Source organism: Antechinus flavipes, chromosome 2 (genome assembly GCF_016432865.1).
Source record: "Antechinus flavipes isolate AdamAnt ecotype Samford, QLD, Australia chromosome 2, AdamAnt_v2, whole genome shotgun sequence".
Classification (NCBI taxonomy): domain Eukaryota; kingdom Metazoa; phylum Chordata; class Mammalia; order Dasyuromorphia; family Dasyuridae; genus Antechinus; species Antechinus flavipes.
Window position 1 is genome coordinate 513,098,199 of NC_067399.1, and position 18,329 is coordinate 513,116,527.

General features: G+C 37.4%; 1 gene segment (V, D, J or C); it reads left to right on the top strand.

The window, feature by feature from the left end:
* The first annotated feature begins 370 nt into the window (after positions 1-370).
* LOC127551026 (T cell receptor alpha variable 21-like) lies at positions 371-1,200 on the top strand. The segment is given in 2 exon segments: positions 371-694; positions 891-1,200. Coding segments are annotated over 2 exon segments (345 nt in total).
* Positions 1,201-18,329: the final 17,129 nt, after the last annotated feature.

Sequence of the window (18,329 nt, forward strand, 5' to 3'; positions counted from 1 at the left end):
GCCAGATATAGATCGGATTGGAAATGGCCCTGGATGCAGTGGAAGACCTTGGCCTTTTTAAGCTCAGGTCTTCACCATATCTCAATTTGATTGAAGCTGCATCCATTTAGTGATTAAGGCTCAGTTGCAATTGAGGCAAAGAATCTCCTCTTTCACCTGGCCAAAAAAAAAAAAAAGCTAAATTAATAAATCTGGGAAGGGAAGATTCTGGCCAAAGCAGAAATTATTGCTATCTACATTCAATCTGAGTCAATCTGGACCCAAACAATGACCAAATGGGGCTTGGCCTGGGACCTATTGGTGGCCAATGAGAATCAATGCTGACTGTAAAGATTTCTCTGTTGCCAAAATCTTAAAGAATATGCCATGGTGAAAACTCCCTTGCTGTCCCAGCATAATTTTATATGACCTAGAGGGGGCAGCAGCACCACAAGCAACAATCCCTCCTTCAAGAACCTGTGTACAAATGTATACATATGTGAAGAAGAATGATTGTGCTGGAGAAGGTGTGACATCAGGTTCTGATTGGCTGGACAGCTTACTTCTTGAATCAAAACAAGAAACATTTAGAACCAAAGAGACTTCTTTAGAACAGAGTACAGATCCCAAAAGTGAATTATTGTTGTTTCTGAAAAACAAAAGATGGAAAAGTCCCTGGGTGCCTTGTTCTTGATCTTATATCTTCATCTTGGCTGTAAGTGAAAGGCTTCCTGGAGATGGGATCAGGGTAATCTAGATGACATGGGTCCACCAGGCTGAGTAACCAAGAGAAGAGTTCATGCTCGTTCACAGGAGATTTCTTGGGCTTATGCATTCCTAAAATTTAAAGGAAAATTGAGGAAATACCTTAATTACAAGTTTCTTGTGTCTGTCATCATCTTTTTGCACAGGGGTGAGATGCCAACAGAAGGTGGAGCAGAGTCCCAGGAACCTGAGGGTGCAGGAGAGAGAGAATGCAGCTCTCAATTGCAATTATTCAAACAGTGCTTCCACAAACCTGCAGTGGTTCAAGCAGGATCCCGGGAAAGGCCTCATCCTCCTCTTTTATATCACCTCACAGGGAAAGCAGAAAGGAAGATTAAGATCCACATTTAACAGGCAAGAACGTCACAGCTCCCTGCACATCTCTGATGCTCAGCCTGGAGACTCGGGCACCTACTTCTGTGCTGTGGATCCACAGTGATTGCCAGTCACCTGCAGCATGTGCAGAAACCTTGCCACTAGGACTCCAGTCATGTTCCCCGTCAAAGAGGCTAGGATGACACCTCAAGACTATTCCCCAGGCTCCTCTTGCCTGTTCACCCTGAGCTCATTTCTATTCTAACTCACAAACTTGTATCTCTCTATATGAAAAAAACCTGAAGTCTTCCTTTTGGTGGTCACAACCATTAATCCTTTATCCTTCTCCAGTCTCCCTGAATCATTTCTCCTACCAATAAAGATATAGATTTCTTGTTTTCCCACCTCCCCTTCGCTGACATCTTTCAAATTAGCTCTTCCATAATTTTCTAAAAGTATTTTGATTAACTAGAGAGAAACATGAAGAAATTAAAATAAGTAGCAAAAGTAATATTTTACAAAGATAAATCCTCCAAACCTATTGGGATATATCATTCTAGACTCAGAAGCTAGGTCTTAAAGCTCTGACTTCTGATTTCCTTTTCTCATAGATAACTAAGCCAGATTCTGTCTTCTTTTCTCAACCTGTCAATATATACCCACATTCCCCAGAGCAGATAAATTAACCTCCACCTTTCTGGAAGAGATTGAAGGCATGGATATGTCCCCCCAGCAGCCTAATTACATTCCTCTTAGTATTATCACCCTGCCCCTAAATACAAACAAAAATAAAAATAATCCTTCTTTTCAAAAACTATACATTCTAGTGAGAGAAGACAACATATAAAAGGGACTTGAAAAGTTAAAATCTTAAATTTTATTATACTTATCTCTGTATATCTTCAGTTATCACCCCTTGGCAAGGGGTATCTAGATGGTACAATAGATACAGTCATGAAGACCTGAATTCAAATACAGCCTCAGACATGTAGCTGATTCTGGAAAGTCACTTAGCCTCTATTTGCCTCAGTTTCCTCATCTGTGACATGGAGAGTATAATAGCACTTACTTCAGTGAGTTTCTTTGAGGATCTAACAGATAATATTTATAAAACCCTTAGCACAGTGTTTGGCATATAGTAGATGTTGGATAAATGTTAGCTATGATTATTATTATTACATATTTTGTCTTCCCTAATAGAATATATCTGAGAACTGAAACTATGTTATTATTTATCTTTTTATCCCAAGCATCAAGCATTTTACTTGGCACATACTTGTAATTTAATAAATGATAAATAAAGTAATGAAAATCAGAGATTCTTAACTTGGAAATGTTAGACCCTAAAGGGGTCTAAGCCAATGTTCAAAGCTTGATGTGAAATAAGTCTGGAAGAGAGCCAGAGGCATATTGTTTAAATGCTGATCTGTCAGACTGAAACACATACATTTTTTACTATAAGCAATGTGGAGCTGTCAACTGTTTCAGCAGGGTAGTGCGATAGTTAGAACAGTGCCTTTGAAAGATCTATTTTGGCACCTATACAGAAGGTAGATTGATAAGGAAAAGACTACAAGCAGAGAGAACATTTAGGGGTTATTACACCTATTACAGGTGAGAGTTAATAAGAATATAACTAGGATTACAGGTAGAGAAAAGAGGATAAATATGAAAAATGTTGTAGAGGTAAAGTCAACAAAACTTAACAACTAATTGGATATGATGATTGAGGAAGATAACTCCGAAGCTTCTCAACTCTTATCTGTCTGAAATAGGATTGATCCTTAAAGGTCTTGACATTCTCTATATTTTTAGTCATAGTGATCTTTGCTACCATTGCTTCACCTATGTAAATGGCTCTAAGTATACAACTCTTTTGAATAGCAGATCCTCATCATTTTTCTTTATTAAAGCATTTCATTTTTCAAAACATATGCATGGATAATTCCTCAACATTAACCCTTGCAAAATCCTTTGTTCCAATTTCTCCCCCCTCCCCCACTACCTCCCTTAGATGGCAAGTAATCCAATATATGTTAAACATGATAGAAATATATGTTAAATCCAATATATGTATACATATTTATACAATTACTGTGCTGCACAAAAAAAAGAGAAATAAAATAAAATGCAAACAATAAACAACAAAAAGAGTGAAAATGCTCATTTGTAAATCACACTCAGTTCCCACAGTCCTCTTTCTGGCAGACCATCATCCTTAAGGAGATGTCCCACTATTGCCTTAAATTCAACAGGTCCAAAATCAAGTTTGCAATCCCCTTCAACCTCCATCAGACTACCTCAGTGATACCACAAGCTATCATGGACTTATTTTTGGAGCTTTCCATTATCCCAGCCTCTTACATCTATTCATTTACTAAGGTTTGCCATTTCTGGCATTTCTCCCATCCATTCTATATTTTCTATTCTTATCACCACTGCCCTAGCACTGAACCTCAATACCATTCTGCTGGACTATTGTTAATAGATTCCATATACGTATTCCTGACTCTTCTCCTCTACTTTGATGTTTTCTAGTCAGAAATTAGGGAAGTCAGAATCATTCTCCCTGACATTCAAGACCTTCCACAATCTTGTCCAACTCTTCCTTCAAGATTGAGCTCAAATCCTTCCTTCTACATAAGGTCCTTTCTGGACTTCTTTGCCGTGAATTCTTTCTCTCCAATCCTACATTCCATTTATATTGCATGCACCTTAGAAACAGATAGTTATTTTCATGTTGTCTCCCTGTTAGAATGGGAACCCTTTGATTTTAGGGAGATCTGGGATAGAATTGTTTTTCTTTATATCTGTAGCACTTAGCCTCTGGCACATAGTAAATGTTGATTGACTGAATGGCTCCAATCAACCAGAGAGACTGGAAAATAGCACCTGTGCTACCTACCTCACAGTATTGCTGTGAGGATTAAATTGTATGGTGTTAACAATTTTGTAAACCCTAAACCACTCTATAGATGTTTCCTACCATCATCACTAGTACTATTTATACTTCAAAAAACCCCAACCAAATAAACAAACAACTACTTTGCTCACCTCCATTGTGTTGTTTACAACAAAGTTTCTGATTCCTAAAACACTCTCCCTACCCTCTAGCTGCCTGTTGATTTCCTATCTATCCTTTAAATACTAATATTTCATTACAATGGTAATAAAAGTAGACTTTTATTTTTAAAATAGTGATGAATGTCTTCTACTAAATATTTTCTTTATTGTCACAGCAATTCCTTTTAGACCTGAGGAAGGCAGTGCTATCATGTTTTTTTAAATGCTTCTCTCTGAGGATTCTGTGTATCTGCAAAAAAAAAAAAACAAGGTAGAAAGTCTAAGGTGACAGATAAGTTATGATTGGTCGAGCCATCAGTCTGCAAATCCTATGTGTATTCTAGAGAAGAAAAAGGTATATGCAATTAGAAGTGAAAGCAGTTCCTTCTACTATAGAATTCAGATCCACATCTAAGATTCCAGAACTGACTTTTCCTAGTTCCTAGCAAGTGAGAAAGGATGGAGAAGCTCCAGGGAGCTTCATTAGTGATACTGTTTCTTCAAGTGTGCTGTAAGTTGGGAAGAATTGTGGTGGAGAAAGGGGAAAAGAATGGAGATGATAATGGGGAGATCCAAGAACCATTCTCCACACAACCAATACTCATTGGTTATTTTCCTATCCTATCCTATCCTATCCTATAAGACTCAGTCTTACTCACATAGGATTTAATAGATATGTTGTGGAATTAAAAGAAAATTATGGGTGTGGCTGATTTGATATTTTGTCTGATATTGCCTTTTTTTGCCAAGGGGTGAACTGTCAACAAAAGGTGGAGCAGAGTCCCCTAAGCCTGAAGGTCCAGGAGGGAGAGAACACTGCTTTCAACTGCAGTTACTCTGACAGTGCTTCCCAAGGGCTTCAGTGGTTCAAGCAGGATTTTGGGAAAGACTTCACCTCTTTATTTTCCATAACTTCTGAGGAGAAGGAGAAAGGAAGGCTAAGATGCACAATCAACAGAAAGGAGCGTCTCAGCACCCTGTACATCACAGCCTCCCAGCCTGGGGACTCCGGCACTTACTTCTGTGGTGTGAAGGCACAGTGATCCCCAGGCACCTGCAAACTGTGCAAAAACCCTGCAGGGGGAACTCCTGCTACACTCCCTGCCAAGGTACATATGATGGTATACAGAAAGCATTTATGGTGGTTCATTTTTGCTAGTTCACTATGGGAATATTTTCATCCCAACTCTAGTTTGAAACTCTGGATTTTAGCTTTCATTTCTTTTTTTTTAATGAATTCTATTGCTAATTTTTATTTTTACATTATCTAAATTTGCTCCTATACTCCTTTCTCTATTCTACTCTCAAAGACATAAACCTACATTTTAAAAAAATCTTAAATAGGAATAGGAGAAAATGTCAGCAAAACTGATCAACTTATAAAAAAAAAAAAAAGACCAACAACATATGCAGCGTTCCATATCAACGGACTAAACTCTCTAAAAAAGTGAGAGGTGTCTTTTCTTATCTCTTTTTTGTAATTTTACAACATTCATTTTCAATTTTTTGTGATGCTTACTCTTTCCATTTACATTGCTATAGTCAAAGTATATACTCTTTTTTTTTTGTTTCTGACTACTGTGTTTACATTAGTTCATAGAAGTCTTTCCATATTTCTTTGTATTCATGATATTCATCATTTCTTATAGAATTATAAATACATTTTTGTATCACAGTTTGCTTAGCCATCCTCCAATTGATGGGCATCATGGGTAATTTGTTTCTAATTCTTTGCTGTCACAAGAAGTGCTGCTATAAATAAATATTTACGTGTAGATGGAGGTCTTCTCCTTATCATTGATTCTTTAATGTATATACATCTGAATCTCTGGATCAAAGAGTATGGACATTCTAGTCACTTTGTTCTCATAATTCCAAATTAGTTTTGAGAGAGATGATTCATTGAAATGCCTACTCAAACTCTAATCAGTGTAATGTCAGTTCATTATGCTTTTATAAGGGATAATGATTGTTAGTGATCATTTCAATGTTCTGATAGTAATACATATTTAGTCGATTAGGTATTATAGGTATAAGAATAAGCAATGAATTAATCCATATTCTGTATGATCACAAAGGAATATAGATTCTTATAGAAAGATCCTATAATAGGACTCAAACTTTAATGTAATGTGTGCTACTTGTTAAACAGCTCCAAAGCTTACTTGCATAATCATAAAAATGCTGACATGAAGATCTACATTCTGTTTTGCTCAAATTCCATAATCAAACCAAGCATGAGAGGCATGGTATGGAAAGTCTCCCTGACCAAATATGTTCTTGAAGTGTATGTATAGCTCATACAGTCTCCTCTTGCCAACCTTGCCATCTTGTGATCACCTAGTCAGCAGAGATATTCCCTGCTTCACCTAATCCATGATCCGACTAACATACCATTTTTAGATTATGCATCATATTTCAACTAATAGGATTCTGTACTTTGGACAGCCACTTTAGAATGTTTAGGTAATAATTCTGGTATTAAGCCTTATAAAAATAAAGCACTGTTAGATCTAGACATGAGAAAGGTCTGGAATCCACTTCGTTAGAAGGAGCCAAGTGCCTTTAATAAAGTACTTTTGCTCAGAACTCTGCCTCAGCTTCTTTTTCAGTCATTCGGGATAATTTTTGTCCCCACATTTAAAAAAAATGATTGTACTAATTCACAGTTTCAGTAGAATACATTAGTGTGCCTATTTTTTCATAACCCCTTTGATAACTTCTTGTCATCTTTACCAATTTACTGAGTGTGGAGTAAAGTGAGGTGCTTCATTCATGATTTTAATCAGAAAATACTATTTCTATCCTCCCATATCCATAGCAAAGAGCTATGTTAAGCTAAAGTAGGACATGATGATCTAGTAGAGACTTTTAACTCTTGACAAATGAATTCAGAACCACAGAGGGAGCCCAGCATTTAAAAAGTTGTTGTGCTATGGAATCCTAATAATTTTTAACTTTATTCTTGAAGATCTATTTCATTCTTAATGCTGTTTTTTTCACTTCCATATGTAATGTCTTTGTAGAATAATTCATTAAAGATTCCTATTGGTAAGGTTGGGAAAAAGGACTTGAATCCATCTTCCAGTCAATGGACAAAATTTTGTTGCCATAATCATTATAATGCCATTACAAAAAGCAGGCTGGAATTCTAAGGAAATTTCAGCAGAGAAACAGAAGCAAGGAGATATAGTTATCCAGTTTTCAATCATAGATATGTTATTTCTATGACTCTAAGTAGAAAGGAGTGATCTCCAGAATTTGGTTCTCTTGACCAGATTATTACTGACAAGATTATCAATCAGCAATGAATTATGGTTTTATTCACCATTGTCTCAGGAGTCTGATCTGTGGGAATTTCCTGAAGCCAGAAGCTATCTGACCAAGGAGTGCTCAGACATTGGGTGTGAGGCAGATTTCCTGAGGCAGATTCAAAAGCTAGAAGATTTAAGACTACCAACTTATTCTTAGAATAGAATCCCCCAAGGTCAGGGGACCACAAAATCATATTACATCACTATCTGATTTGCCAGCAGATTATATATAGTATACATTCATATAGCATTTATACATATAACATAGATAATTTTATATATGCATATAAATTCTAATATACAATATGCATGATACATGTGTGATATACATATGTATGCTTATATTATACCTCTATTGCACTGTTTATATACATGTATTGTGCCAATTCTAGGTACCAAAGAAAATCTAAAATAGTGGAGTTAAGCTCCAATTTCCCATTACCAATTTGGGAAGGATTTGGGATTTGGGAGCATGTTCAGGAAAGGGTCACTAGAGATGGTGTCCATAAATCCAAATAAGGAGTAACTGGAGTAATCCTGAGTAAATAGATGTAGTTGGCAGAGAGGGACTGGACTGATTAAATTGCACTCTGGGGCAGGCAGGGAAGGGCACTGATAGAGATAATTTAACCTCATAGTTCCACTTCTGTGGAGTCTACCTTGCTATGTCAGATCAGAAATCCTAGTTATATCAGGCCCCTGAGGGTAAATTTTCCCCATAAATCTGTCCATGACTCACATCTTTGCTGACCCCTTTTGGGGTTATCACTTACCACAATATTTTGCCTTAGGTTATCTTTCCTCTTACCCCTTTCTCCATGCCACATGGTACCTTTCCTCTCATCCCCAACTATGCTTTATGGTGTCTTTCTTCTTCTTATAACTAACTCTTTTAGGATGTTAAACTCCCCTATATATTTAATCTGCCAGCTAAGGGCATACTCTAGCTTCATGGGGTATTCCTTTTCTTCTGGTTAATTGTGAGTTCCATTAGGGAATTTGTCTTTCCCATCATTAATTATCAAAACCCCTTTCTTGAGTTCTCTCAACTCTATTTCATATTTACCATTCCTAGTATCTATTATATCTCGTTATTTTGTCTGTAACCCATTCTCCTAAATAGACCTACCTTTTGCCAAGAAGAATGGCCAGTGTGAATTCTTCACATCAATGAATTCCAGTGTTTATGCCTAAATCACATCATTCAGTGCCTACATAAAACATATCACAATTGTCTCTTCAGGTCAGGAGGTGAAATTGCTTTTACTTCTTTATTTATTTATCATAACCCCATTAGAATATAAGTTCCTTAAAAACAAAATTTCTTTTATTTTTGTATATTGTAACCACAACACATGGCACAATGTCTGGCACAAAGTCTGACCCAATGTAATAGGACAAAAGAACTACATAGTACACTTAGTTTTAGTAAAGCTTCTTACTACAAGCAACAGGAAAACATGAAATGATTCTTTTTTTACATTCATGATTTTTATTTTCAGTTCCAAGTTTTCTCTCTCCCTTTAGTAACGTTCCCCCACTATTAAAAAGGCAAGTAATATAATATCTATAAGTGAGAAGTCATGCAAAATATATTTCTGTATTAGCTATGAAACATGAAATAATTTTTAGAACAAAAGAAATGGAGAGGATTCAGGAAAGATGGTAAAGTAGGTCAATAAATTTCAAGCTCTTCAGATTTTCTCCACAAACAAAATAAATTTGTGCCTTGAGGTGAACATAGACTGCTGAAAAATCAAGAAGACTTAGGACAGAACAGGGGTCCTCCTGGCACAACCCAAGAAGACCCAGAGAAAGACCCCAGGCCAGGGATCAACCCATGTAAAGTGAAAATACTTCTGGACTAGCTACACAGAAACACTAAGTGGGGTTCCCTAGGTGAGTTGGTTTTGGCTGGAGCCTCAGCAGGAGCCACAGAGACATACAGAGCATCACCCAGATTGTGTGCAGAATCAAGGGAATGAGCCTAGGGAGACTGAGAGAACTTTGGTTGTTTGGGAATGACAAATTCAGCTGTGTTGCCGAGTCACAGCTCTGGGCAGAAGGAAACAGCACCTCCTGTTAGTGCAGAAGCAATGAGGCAGGGATCCTGCTGGATACAGGCACTTACAGGAGTGGGAAGTTCTTGATTTGGGATTCCAGGTCAGAGGAGAAAACTGAAGTGAAGCTAAAGCACCATCTCCACAGCCCACAATTAGAGGTACTTATACTAATACCACTTATTTAAAAAAAAAAACAGCAAAGAAGAATCTAACCATAGAAAATTACTATGGGAATAGGGAAGACTGGGATTCACCTTCAGAGGAGAACACTAAAGTGAAAAAAACCGTTTCTACCCCAAAGAGTAACATGAAATAGCTCTCTGCCCAGAGAGAATTTATAAAAGAAATCAAAAAAGAATCTAAAAGTCAAATGAGAGATATTGATTGCACTACCTGAAAACTGAACAAAAAAAAAAAATAACCTTGACACAATAATGCAAGAATCCAAGAAAACAAAAGAAACATTTTTTAAGCATAAAGGAATTTTTTTTAATTTATTTTAAACATAAAGGAAAGTAACTCTAGATATCCAAGTATATAGAGATCTAGATAGCCCTAAACTTCAATGAAAAAGTGAATAAATCTATGCCTTTAACCTTGTGTCTGACACATAATAAGCTCTTAACAAATGCTTGTTTTCTTTCTTCCTTCCACGAACACTGTTAGGCCACATTTGTTCATAAATTCTTTCTTTTAATCCTTATACCCAGAATTATCTCACCTCTAGTAGGGTTTGGGATAGATGCTGGATCAAGATGCCAATTCCTTCTTCTAAGACAGATTCAGGCTGGAGAAGACATTGTTTTTCTAACCCTCTTTTTCAGATCAGTATATGAAGTCTCCTGACTGAAAACGATACTTCTCTATCTCCAAACCCTCTTTTGTATTTTTCCATGGTTCCAATTTTTAACTGTTCTTTCCTTTTTTATCTTAGAAGCAATGAGACAGGGGATTTCTTTCCATAAAAATTGCCTTCAGAAAAAGTTACCTTCAGGAAAAAAATGTTCCTAATGTCCCGTTCCAAGACAAATCATCCCTTTCTAGAAGCCTTCTAGAACCTGATATCTTATTCTTCTGTATGGATAACAGTCTGAGGTAAAGATCCTAGAAGTAGAATTAGAATGAACTTTTGAGGTCATTTAGTCCAATCCCTATATATAACAAGTAACCAAAGATTTGAGGAGGCTATGTGATACTCAAGTTCACAAAGGAAAAGGGACTGGAGTTGCCACTGGGTTTCTTGACCCAGTGTTCTTTGAATTATGTTGCTGCCTACATTGCTCAGCTTCCTTAAGAATTCTTTAGCATATTCAGTCATATCAACTGCCTCATGCTAGGAAAAGAGCATATTCATGTCTCCTGCTAACTTCTGCATTTGTGTCTAGGTCTGCATGAATACAATGAGAACTCAATAAATATTCAGTAATAGAGGCATTGCTATGGAAGCTCTAGAGTCCATCTCCTCTCTTCTTCCTGCTCCAGCCAGTCAACACTCAACTGTGTTCTGGTGTCTGAGATGCAGTGTGAGCTCCCTAATCACTGAAGCCTTTGTCCATCTAAATGTTGTAGGTTCTTTTGCTCTTTGTTCACGCATCCAATCACTTACAAATTGTACTGCCCTCCTTCAAGTCTTCACTTCTACTTGTCTAGGTGATTATAATAGATCTCTAAGCAATCATCTGACCTTAAGCCTTTTCTTTCTGAATATACCTGGGTAGTTTTCATAATGCACCATTTTGATCTTATTATGCCTTTATTCAAATGCTTTCAATGATTTCCACTATGGTCTACTAGGAAACCACTGAAGGCATTTGAATAGAGGTATAATAGCATCAAAGTTACATTTAGAGTCTTCCATAAACAGGCTCCAGCCAACCTGCTCAGTGTCACCTCATTCTCTTCAAGTATTTATTTTCTTGACATCTGAAACTCTTTTTTATCTCCCATTCTCATCCTGCAAGCACCCCCTTTCCATTTCTTTGTTCAAATCACTCCTTCACCCCTTCACCCCTTCAAATAAACTGCCCCACCTATGCTCTCTGTTGATATACCTTTCTTCCTTCAAGGCCATTAATTTTTTTGTCACTTTCTCCATGAAGCCTTCCTGATTCTGCCCAATCCTAAGTCATTTCTGCAAACATAAATATCTCATTGCAATTATCCTTATTTTCCTTTGTTCCTTTCAAAATTTACCTGGTTTCATCAATCAATAAGCATTGTTAAGCATCTCCTAAGTACCAAGCATTTTGTGAGGTCCTGGAGATGTAAATGTCTTTATATTTGCTAACACTCTCTGTCTGTTAAAAGATAAGTTCTGTAAGAGATAAATTCTAGAATCTATACAAAAGAATGTGATTTGATTTAATATCATAAACAACCTCCCCCTAACTACATTAGACTGTAAGTACCCTGAAGGATGAGGACCTTCATCTTTCATATGTATATCCCCCAATACCAAGCATAGTGCCTTGGTCACTATTAGCTCTGACTTTATTTATTGAAAGAACAGTGAATCTTTTTATTTACAAGGTTTATTCTCATCACTTCAGTAATTATATGGAAAGCCTGAGGGAGGCACTATGATCATTGTCAAAAATAGTATGTGATAATATTGAATGAGATTGTGTGCAGGCTGTGTGATGACAGCTAGACTGAACAACCAGACTCAGAATCCTCAAGTTCCCTAGGGCAAAAGACACTATGATTAGGGAGCCCACATACCAGGAAATCAATTGTGTGTTCACTGTCTGCAGCAGGAGCAAGAATGGAGATGCCCTTGAGAGCTTCCTTAGTAACATCATGTCTTCATAGGGCCTATGGGTTAGGGAACTTCTGGAATTGGGAAAATTGAGAGCGAGCCAGAAGATTACTCAGAGGTCTGAAGGAGAAAGATATGGAGTTTCTTGGCAATGACCTGGAAGGAAAAACAAAATTGTAAATAATGCAAATTGCCTCAGTCTTCAATTTCAGTTATACAAAGTTCTAAGACTTACAGTAGGTCAGACAGGAATCCTAAAAGAGTTCTCCCTCTTTCACTTGGGAGTAAATCTCCCTATTTTATTTGGCTTTAGAGAGGAAGTAGAAAAGAAGATTCTGAAACGTGATTATCAGTGTCCTGACCACAAATGGCTTCAGCCATTTCCCACATATTGCAAAATATGCACAAACCCTACAATTTTTACATACAGAGACTGAGGAAAACATTACTTTTATGACGTAGGGGCAGCTAAGTGGTACAGTGGGTAGAATGCCTTGTCTGAAATCAGGAAAACCTTCGTTTAAATATACCTCTGACACTTATCTTTGTGTGTGATCCTGGGAAATCACCAAAGCACCTTTGTTTGCTTCAGTTTCTTCAACTGTAAAATGAGGAGAATAATAACACTCACCTCATAGGCTTTTTGTGGTGATCAAATGAGATAATATTTGTAAAGAGCTTCCATACCTGGGACATATTAGGCACTAAATAAATGTTGATTTATTTGAAAGGCCCCTGGTGGCCTTTTGCAACTTAGAATCAGCAGCAAATTAAGTTTCTTTACAGAAACTATTTCAATTATGTAACTAATAATAATAGTGATCATGATTGTAAAAGTTGTGGCAAGACCAGAGAATTAGAACCTAAAATCTTTTTGGACAATGGAGGTCCCATTCTTCTCCATGGATTAAAATGTGCCCAGAGTCCCTGGGATAAATGACAAAAGTTTCACCTCTGATTTTTCCCAAATTCATTTCACATTGAAATCAAATAGACATCATCAAGCTAGAAATGAAGGATTGTAAGAGCAATGGTATGCCTCTGGAACCCTCTACACATGCTCTGAAACATACTTTAATATTCAATGATAGTCATTTTGCTCTTACTCTGCCCCTTACCAACACATGCATTCAGTTGCAGAATGTTCTTCCATTCACAATTAGATCTTTGGCTTTTTGGTATGCTTTTTTTTAACCTAGATTATTATAATGACCTTCTAAATAATGGTTCTGTTTCCAACATATCTCTACCACCACTATATATCTAACTTCAACATATGAGGAATCTTCCTAATGAATTACGATGATCATATCACTTTATCCATACACCTCTAGTGAAAGCAAACTCCTGATCCTGGCATTAAAGTTGCTCCATAAAGAGGATCTAAGCAAATGGGTTTAACCTTATACCCATTTTATCCCCCTGAATATGTTCATGGTTATGACCAACTAAATTATTCAACACCTTTGGTAGAAAACTTCCATTAGAATCCTTTTGTTTACATAATCCCCCATGGATTCAATATTGTTGTTGCTGTTCAGTAGTTGGACTCCGTCTGATTTTGTTGGGGATTTTCTAGGTAAAGATATTTTGAACAATTTGTTTATTTTGCTTCATTTTACATTTAAGGAAACTGAGGCAAAAAAGTTAAGTGATTTGTCCAGGCTCACATAGCTAGTAAGTATCTGAGGTCAGGTTTAAATTTGGGTCTTCCCGAATCTAGGTCTACTGCTCTATCCACTGCACCATCTGGCTGTCCCACCTCAATTTCTATCCATCTCCACCATCCACCAGATGCTATCCTTTCCTTGCTTCAAGATGCATGATACACCCCTGACTCTTCCCACCCTGAATATTATTTCTCCTTCTCCAATATTTTATCAGTTCTTACCACTTGTCTTGGTCCCTATCCCTTTCTGCATTCATTTATGTACATTTCATTCTCCTCCTATTTCTCTTTGCTTATGGAGACTGAGTGTTTCATCTGATTCTGGAATACTTCTTTGCACAAAGTAACTGTTTACAAAAGGTTTACTTTTTCCCTTTGGGGGTAAAAACAGAAATAAAACATAACCATATATTCAACAATTCTCTTTCCTAAAAGTATTCAAGAATTCCTAATGAGAAACATTGTTTAATTGCCTCGGAAGTATTCTATCCATGGCCTGCAAGAGGCAGTATTTGCACCTTTAGATCCGTTGAACTCCCTCCTGTGAAAGGGATTGTTTATTTCATGTGAAGAGACAGACCAGACAGTGATTGGTTGAGCAGTCAGGCAGAAAATCTCTTCCACGATTTCACAAAGGAAGTTAAAAAACAAAACAAAACTAGATAAATTTAGAAGTGACATCATCTCTTTTTACTAAAGAATCCACTTCCCAGAATCTAGAATCAGTTGTTCACAGACCCTGGTGTTGGGAGATGGAGACCCGCCATGGAGCCTCACTGCTGATTCTATGTCTTCACCTGGACTGTGAGTTGGAATTTCTGTACGGGGGACAGACAAGCCAGAAGCCATTCCCCCAAGGACTCAGAGGCAGACAGGGACCGAGCAAATGGGGCTTGCTGGCTGTGTTGTGGAAATGATAGACATAAAATGAGGAGAGATACTAACCAGGGACCTATGTTTCTCATTATCTTTCTGCCCAGGGGTGAGCTGCCTGCTGGAGCAGAGTCCTCTGTCTTTGAAGATCCAGGAGGGAGAGAGCATCACAATCAACTGCAGCAACACAGAAATTAGCCAAGGGCTGCAGTGGTTCAGGCAGGACCTTGGACAAGGCCTCACCTCCCTATTTTACCTAACTTCAGGGGAGAAGCAGAATGGAAGGTTGAGATCCAGGTACAGCACGAAGGAGGGCCACAGTTCCCTGCACATCACCAATGCCCAGCCTGGAGACTCAGCCACCTACCTCTGTGCTATGGTAGCACAGTGATCCCCAGACACCTGCAGGCTGTGCACAAATCTAGAGCTGAACACATTATGACATCTTGTAAGAATATTCATGGCTTCTTCTGGTTCTCATTCAAACTCTTTTATTTGATTCTGGGATCAGTCACTTATGCAATGCCTGCTGCCTGGACTGTGCACCCATTGGTAATACCATGTTATAAAACAGAGCTAGCTCAAATTGGGCGGTAATCAGTGGACTGGTAGAGGTCACAGCTCTTAATTACTCAGTCTAGCCTCAAAGAATATGTTAAGGGTTGGCTCCATGGAGACATTTTTTGTTCTGGGGATATAGCTCCATGATCTACTCTCTGTCTAACGTGAATTTTCTCTCCTCATGTCATGGGCTGCAGCTAGCTTCAGGCTCTATGTAAATCTAAATATCATTGGAATCTTTACAAACTGTTAAGTCATTAGAGCTGAGATGTTTTGGTCCAGAACCTGAAACAAGGTACTAAGTAGAACTAATTGATACAATGCTTGTGTTCACACCTTTACTCATTGGAGTTCACATGTTTGGGAGATTTCAGGGTTTAGTATGAGATATCCGAATTCACACCTCCCTTGAAGCTCTTAGGGCCAGAGAGCACTCTGGGAAGAAACCCATAATCCTTCTCTCTCATATCCCACAATCCCTCTCTCTCAAAGGAGCATAAATAGAGCTTCAATGGGCCAGTCAAAAAAGTTTTTCAGAGTAAAGAAGCTACGAGTAGAGAGTTGAGCTGAATTATATTGGAGAGGAGCACACTGGGACAGACACAGAGCACTCTGGGAGAGCCAGAAGCCCTCTCTCAGAAGCAAGACAGATTCAACTTGGTGTTGGCTCTGGAGGCTGAAAAAAGCAGAAGCAGAAGCAAAGGACAAAGCTGCAAGAGCTCTTGGAACCAAGCAGAGAGATAGGCCTCAACTAACCAGGATATTTTGGAAGGAGAAAATAAACGTTTGCATTTTAATCAGCTGGCTGCATTTTGGGTGATTATTTACTTTCAACTGAAACTAAGGCTGCCTCCAGAAAACCTTACCGAGAAACCTGCTCCCAGAGAGAACTATTATTATTTTTAAAGAAGAAAAACACCACAAAATATGATCTTAAATATTTATCAAATTACTAAAAACAAAAAAATGTCTCTTATGTCTGTTCTCTGAGCCTCTATCCTATACTTAAAACTCTTCCATCCTCAGTCATGATTCTTCAGTCACCAGATTTGACAGTTAATTGATTTTATTAATTATCTTTTGATTTATTAAAGCAATTAGATAAATAAAATCTCACAGCAGCACTTTGACAACCACATAAAAGGCTTTTAAAGAGCAAGATACAGTAACTTGTACCTTTAATGGACTGCCCTTTCCCTCAAATTCCTTCCTATAGTGTAAGAGAGAAAGAAATAGATTTGGCAAGTTGTAAGAGTTACTAGAATTTCCTCAACAAGTGTTTTGTGGGAAAGGAGAGAGAGGAAAGCCCTGGAGTTGCCTATACTTGCTCTTATTATAGATATTTTCAGGTTTTGCTCATCTTATCAGTCTGAAACCTCTCAATTCCCATCTCCTCCAGTTCCACAGGATTTCTGTTATCCTCCAGTGTCCCACAATACTCCATGGATCTCTGCTGCCACTATATTCTACCCAACTTAGAGCCATCCCCACACCAGCCATTGAGAAGAAAAATCCAAAGTAGAGTATGGATAGTAAAACAAACACAGCCAAGCTACAGAAACTACAACCAACTGCTGCAGTGCTTTCAGACAGGATCTTGGAGAAGGCCACATCTCCCTCTTTTACCTAACTTCAGGGGAAAAGCTGAGTAGAAGGTTGAGATCCACATATAGAATGAAGGAGAGCCATAGCTCCCTACACATCACTGATACCCAGCCTAAAGATTCAGCCATCTATCTCTGGGCTATGGATTAACAAATTAATTGATTATTAGCCAGTCAGTTCATGACATATATTTTGCCTACTTGAAGGTGCTCTGACTATATAAAATGACCTTGCTGGATTGGGGAAGAAGGTTTTCTAATACTATGTGGGTTTAATTAGGATGTGAACACTGCTGAAGTAAAATCATATGAGAGACTCTCATCCCTGTTATAAAAGCCACATTCTTGATTTAGAGAAATGATCTCCCTTTCTAATTCATAAACTATCCACTTCATTAAAAGTATTGAAGGCGCTCCCCACTCCAAATCCCTCCTGTACACACCTATCAAAGTGATCTTCCTAAAACAAAACTCTATCCATATCTTCTTCCATAGAACATGAGGGGAAAGTAGAAATAGAAAAAATCCACCAATCAACACTTCAAAGAAATCCTACATGGCAATCACATAAAAATATTATTGCTAATTTCAAAAACCACAGATCAAATAGAAAAATTTTACAAGAAACTAACAATAACAACCACAAAATTCAAATATGTCAGAGCTACAATTAGAATTGTACAGGATTATCAGCAACTATAATAAAAGATCTAAGGATCTTTATTGACATATCAATATTGACAATCAAAGGAACTAGAGTTGTAGACAAAAATATCTTATTCCAACTAATCATATCCAAAACAAATCATAATATTGAACAAAAAAAATGGATTTTCAATGAACTTGCAGATTTTCAAAACTGTCTGAACCAGACCTGAACTTAATAGAAATTTTAACATAGAAGAGCCAACATTAAAGATTAATTTCAAGGGACTCAATGAGGACAAATTGTTTCTCCTTCTTTATATAGAAATGTATCACATATGTTTAAGACTGACAACAGTAATTGAGTAGTTCAACAGAAAGACTGGGGCAGAGTTGAATATGATCTGACTCTAAAAAACAAAACTGTCTAAGAAAGGGTAAAAATAATAACTATGTTATATGATTGAGATGCAGATGATTAGATGGGGGCAGACGAAATAGTCATTATGAAAACATACACACATCTAAAATGGGTTAAGTAGGAAATAATACATACATACATGCAAAATCTATGAAAAAATAAGGGGAAGGGACTAGGATAAGTCAGGGTGTAGAAGGGTGTTTAGATTAACAGGAGTTAGATAAAGTGTGTAAATTAATGGGAATGGGATAAAAAGAGAAGAAAAGGTGAGAAAAGGTTAAGTAACAGCAATGCAAGTT